Genomic DNA, 4,129 nt, shown 5'->3' with positions numbered 1-4,129 from the left:
CCCAACATATTACGGATTATTAATAAATACCTTAATAATAGAAACCATCATAACCATTCAAACTCATCAATTCTCCCTCCATCTAATTATTTTGTAATGACATTTTATTGTCACCAAACAAAAATACATCTAAATTTATATTTTTTTATTGTTTTTTATTAATTTTTTTCTATTTGGTTCAATAAAGAAAAAAGAAAAGGTGCAATGGATTTGAGTTACTCAACATTTACTTTAGAAGAGGAGAAGTCAAAAGGAAATCCCAGTAGCACGAAAATGTTCTCCTATGCGTTACATCTAAGAAACTTCAAATTTTATTAGTATCATCGCTCCCTACACTACAAATTTCATTTCCGGAAGAAAATGCCATACTTCACTTTCTTTTCCGAAGCTTGAACAATGGCGTCAAAGTACCCAAAGCCCAACCGGGGGCGATTCATGTGCTATTGTTTCATATTCGTCGTCTTCCTCTGCTTGTTCGCCTCAATTAACGAAGTTCGATTCAGTGGTTTACTAAGGTTGGGTCGATTTGCTCCCTCAAACGAAACAGCACCCACAAGAAACGAATCAGAAGACCTTCGAATCCTGATCTCCGTTCTGACCCTCCCCGACCAGTACCTACGACGACACTTCCTGCGCCTCGTGTACGGCACGCAAACCTGGGAGGGCGCTAAAGTGGAGGTGAAGTTCGTGTTCTGCAATCTCACAAAAGAGGATCAGAAAGTGATGGTGGCGTTGGAGATCATGCTTCACAACGACATCATCATCCTGAACTGCACCGAGAACATGAACAAGGGCAAAACGTCGACGTTCTTCACGAGCCTGCCCGAGATGTTCAACGACACGAGCGGCGTGGGGCCCTACCCTCCCTTCCACTACGTGATGAAAGCGGATGATGACACGTACGTGAGGATCAACAGTTTGGTGCGGTCGTTGAGGCCGCTGCCGAGGGAAGATTTATACTATGGATTCGTCATACCGTGTGGAAGCATGGACCCCTTCAAACACTACATGTCTGGGATGGGGTTTGTGGTGTCCTGGGACATTGTGGAGTGGATCCACGGCTCTGATATTCCCAAGAAACACGTGGAGGGCCCAGAGGATAAGGTGTTTGGAGATTGGATGCGATGGGCTCGCCGTGGAAAAAATAGGTTCAATGCTAAGTGGTCTATGTACAACTACCCAGATCCACCCTCCGTGTGTAGCCACGAGCTTTGGAATGACACTATTGCAGTTCATTTGCTGAAGAATCAAGAGAAGTGGATTCGAACTCTCTCCTTTTTCAACCACACTCATTCTTTGAACCCATCCAAGTTCTACCATATACCTTAGCTTAGGTGATCTTCATTCTCCACATTTGCAATTTATATCTTTTTCATATTTTATTTTTTTATATATCATGATACTAATAATGTTATAATATCTTATTTCATTTTGATATCACTTCTGCTCCCTACTTCTTAACTATTACATTCATTGAAAACAATGGAACAGGGTTCCTCTGTGTGTTTAAGTTACTGTCTTCTACTTTTCAAAATAAACTAGATCAATAAAATTTGAGTCAAAATTAGGTTAATTACTTGATTTTGAAATACTTTTACATTCATTTTTTTTGTAAATTCGCTCTCTAATTTCGAAATTACATCTTATTTTCTATCATTTTCATTATGGTTATTGTTATCCCTATAATTAAATTTCATTTTTGGACAAAAAATCTGTCAACCACACTTATTTATTAATTACTAAATTAAGTACATCTTCCTCCGTAAAAGAGTAATATAGAAGTTGGGGAATAACATAAAAAAACAACAGCTATATGTAATAAGTCATGTCATTATTAATTCTACTAACACTACAAGAAATATTAGCAACAATATATTAACCCTATTAATATTGTTATTACTTAATTTCTAGAGTTATTATGAGTTTGTCCAAGTCAAACTTCTCCAAGAAAATAAAAAGTAAGTTAATTTAATTTAACTCGAAATTATTTAGAGTTTTATATTTATAGTTATGCTTGCTGTTTTTCCATTAGTCCGACTAATTGTATCAAAATTAGTTCTTCTATTTTCTTGTTAGCTTTTATGTTTGCTTTGACTTACTTGTTTACCCAACTCATTGTTTTTTTTAGTAAAAAGAATATCAGAAAACAATTAAACAAGAATAATGGACTTCATAAAGACTACGTATTGAACTTTCAAGGAATGAAAAGCCTAAGTAAGGAAAGTGTTTGGCAATATCGTTTTTAAATCAAATAAACTACATTTTTCTTTAAATTTTATAATATAGCTAGACTACAATCTATGTAGATTATTAGATGACATGTATTTAATGTATTAAATTTTTAGTATTCTTTTGTAAAAAATAAGTCGAGGGTTTAAAGATATAAAATCCTTAAACACAAATTGAAGAACAACACTAATCAAACGCTAAAATCAAAAAGATGAAATCAAACCAGTTTCACATGTTAAAAAAACAAACAGTCCTCCTATTGCAATTTTCTAAAGATTTAGTTTAAAGTTTAAATAATTAAGTGATTCAATTAACTAAACTAGTGATATAAATTAACTTAAATTACCATAAAAAAACTAATTTGTAACTAATCATTAGTCATCAAATCAATATTCAATCAATTTCTAATTTAATTATAAAATTGAAAACATAAATTTTAATCATAAAGTCCAAAATCAAAATTAGAAAATAAAAGAATAAACTCATGTCGTGCAAATCTCATTTTTTTTTATCTTGATTTCATGAACTGATTTAGTTTTTTTTTTATGAATGAAGCACAACAAACAAATTTTAGAAGAAACAAATAGAAGAATAGGAAAAATTAAAAACGAAATTTGAGAGAAAAAAAAAACAAAAAAAAAAATGAATATGAGATTAAAATTTAGTATAATGATTTATGTGTCTTGATTATAGCCCATTTATGCTAAAATATATATACGCTAAAGTCGCACCAAATATTAAATAATAAATTATAATTTTACTACTAATCATTTGTATACCTATCTTTTCCTACAAATCTTCTCGATTTTGTTATAAAATTTATAGAATATATTTTTTTAATTATTCCACCTGGTTTTACGTATTTTCTCTTTTTAAATATTTTTAAAAGTACATTAACTCTTTTTCGGTCTGCATAAAAACAAACGAATTTGAAATCTAGGATAAGTATTGCTAGCCCAAAGGTAGAAAAAAATCCAACTAATATAACTCTAGTCCAAATAAATTTTACATTTATTTAATATAACATCCTCTAAAATATTATTTAACTAATTAACTCTTAGAATTTGCTAAATAGTTTAATACCAATTATTTATTTACTGAAATCTAATTAATTACTATAACAAATCTTAATATTTGTATTAACCTCTTATTAATATTCAAAGCTTCACAACTTTTATTTTGATTTATAGAAAATTCCTAATTTAATTTAAGTTCTTAACATTTTCCTATTTCCCTGAATTAATTACATTAATTATTTCCAATTACATTAGTTTAGGGCAAATATAATTTTAATATTGTAAGGATTCAGAAAAGAAATAATCAGTAGAATTGGTACACTTGAATATTTTATTATTAAGGTTAAAAGAGTATATAAATAAAAATTCAACTATTCAAATTTTATTTTAATAAAATCATTATCTTTCTAAAAAAAATTCTTTTTTCCTTTCTTATACCTTTTTCCTAAGATTCTGCTCTCCTCACTCATCAGTCATTAAACAAGTCATTAAACTCCTGACAACAAATACTACATGTTTGTCTGATAAAAAAATTTGATAGAGTAAGTTCATTTTTGTTTTTTTCTTTTAGTCAAATATTGAATCTGTTAAGTTTGTTTCTGTTTAGGTTTTGTATGTGACTCTCTTAGTTTCAATGTTAATCTCTATTAGCTCAGGAACCTAGTCATATAGTTAGATTTTTTATCAAACTTTGTGGTGTAGGTTAAGCTACCCTTAAGTTTTTTATAGGTTTGGAGCTCTTAGTGAGTATCTAGTCAAGTTCAAGTGAGGGAAGTTAGTTTTAAATTTTCTAATAAAACCCTAGGCTATAAGATCTGGATTTAAGGGTGACGTGATCATCCGTCTCAAAAATTCTTGCAAGATTGTTTGTTTTTTATTATATT

General features: G+C 30.2%; 1 protein-coding gene across 1 annotated transcript; it reads left to right on the top strand.

Annotated features, from left to right (window-relative positions):
• Positions 1-206: 206 nt before the first annotated feature.
• On the top strand, positions 207-1,440 carry LOC137807341 (Galactosyltransferase family protein). Its single transcript, XM_068607946.1, has one exon. The coding sequence runs from the start codon at positions 397-399 to the stop codon at positions 1,327-1,329; it is 933 nt and encodes a 310-aa protein (XP_068464047.1). The 5' UTR covers positions 207-396; the 3' UTR covers positions 1,330-1,440.
• The last annotated feature ends 2,689 nt before the right edge of the window (positions 1,441-4,129 follow it).

Source organism: Phaseolus vulgaris, chromosome 3 (genome assembly GCF_051622355.1).
Source record: "Phaseolus vulgaris cultivar YP4 chromosome 3, ASM5162235v1, whole genome shotgun sequence".
Lineage (NCBI taxonomy): Eukaryota > Viridiplantae > Streptophyta > Magnoliopsida > Fabales > Fabaceae > Phaseolus > Phaseolus vulgaris.
This window is presented reverse-complemented; position numbering and strand designations above follow the sequence as displayed.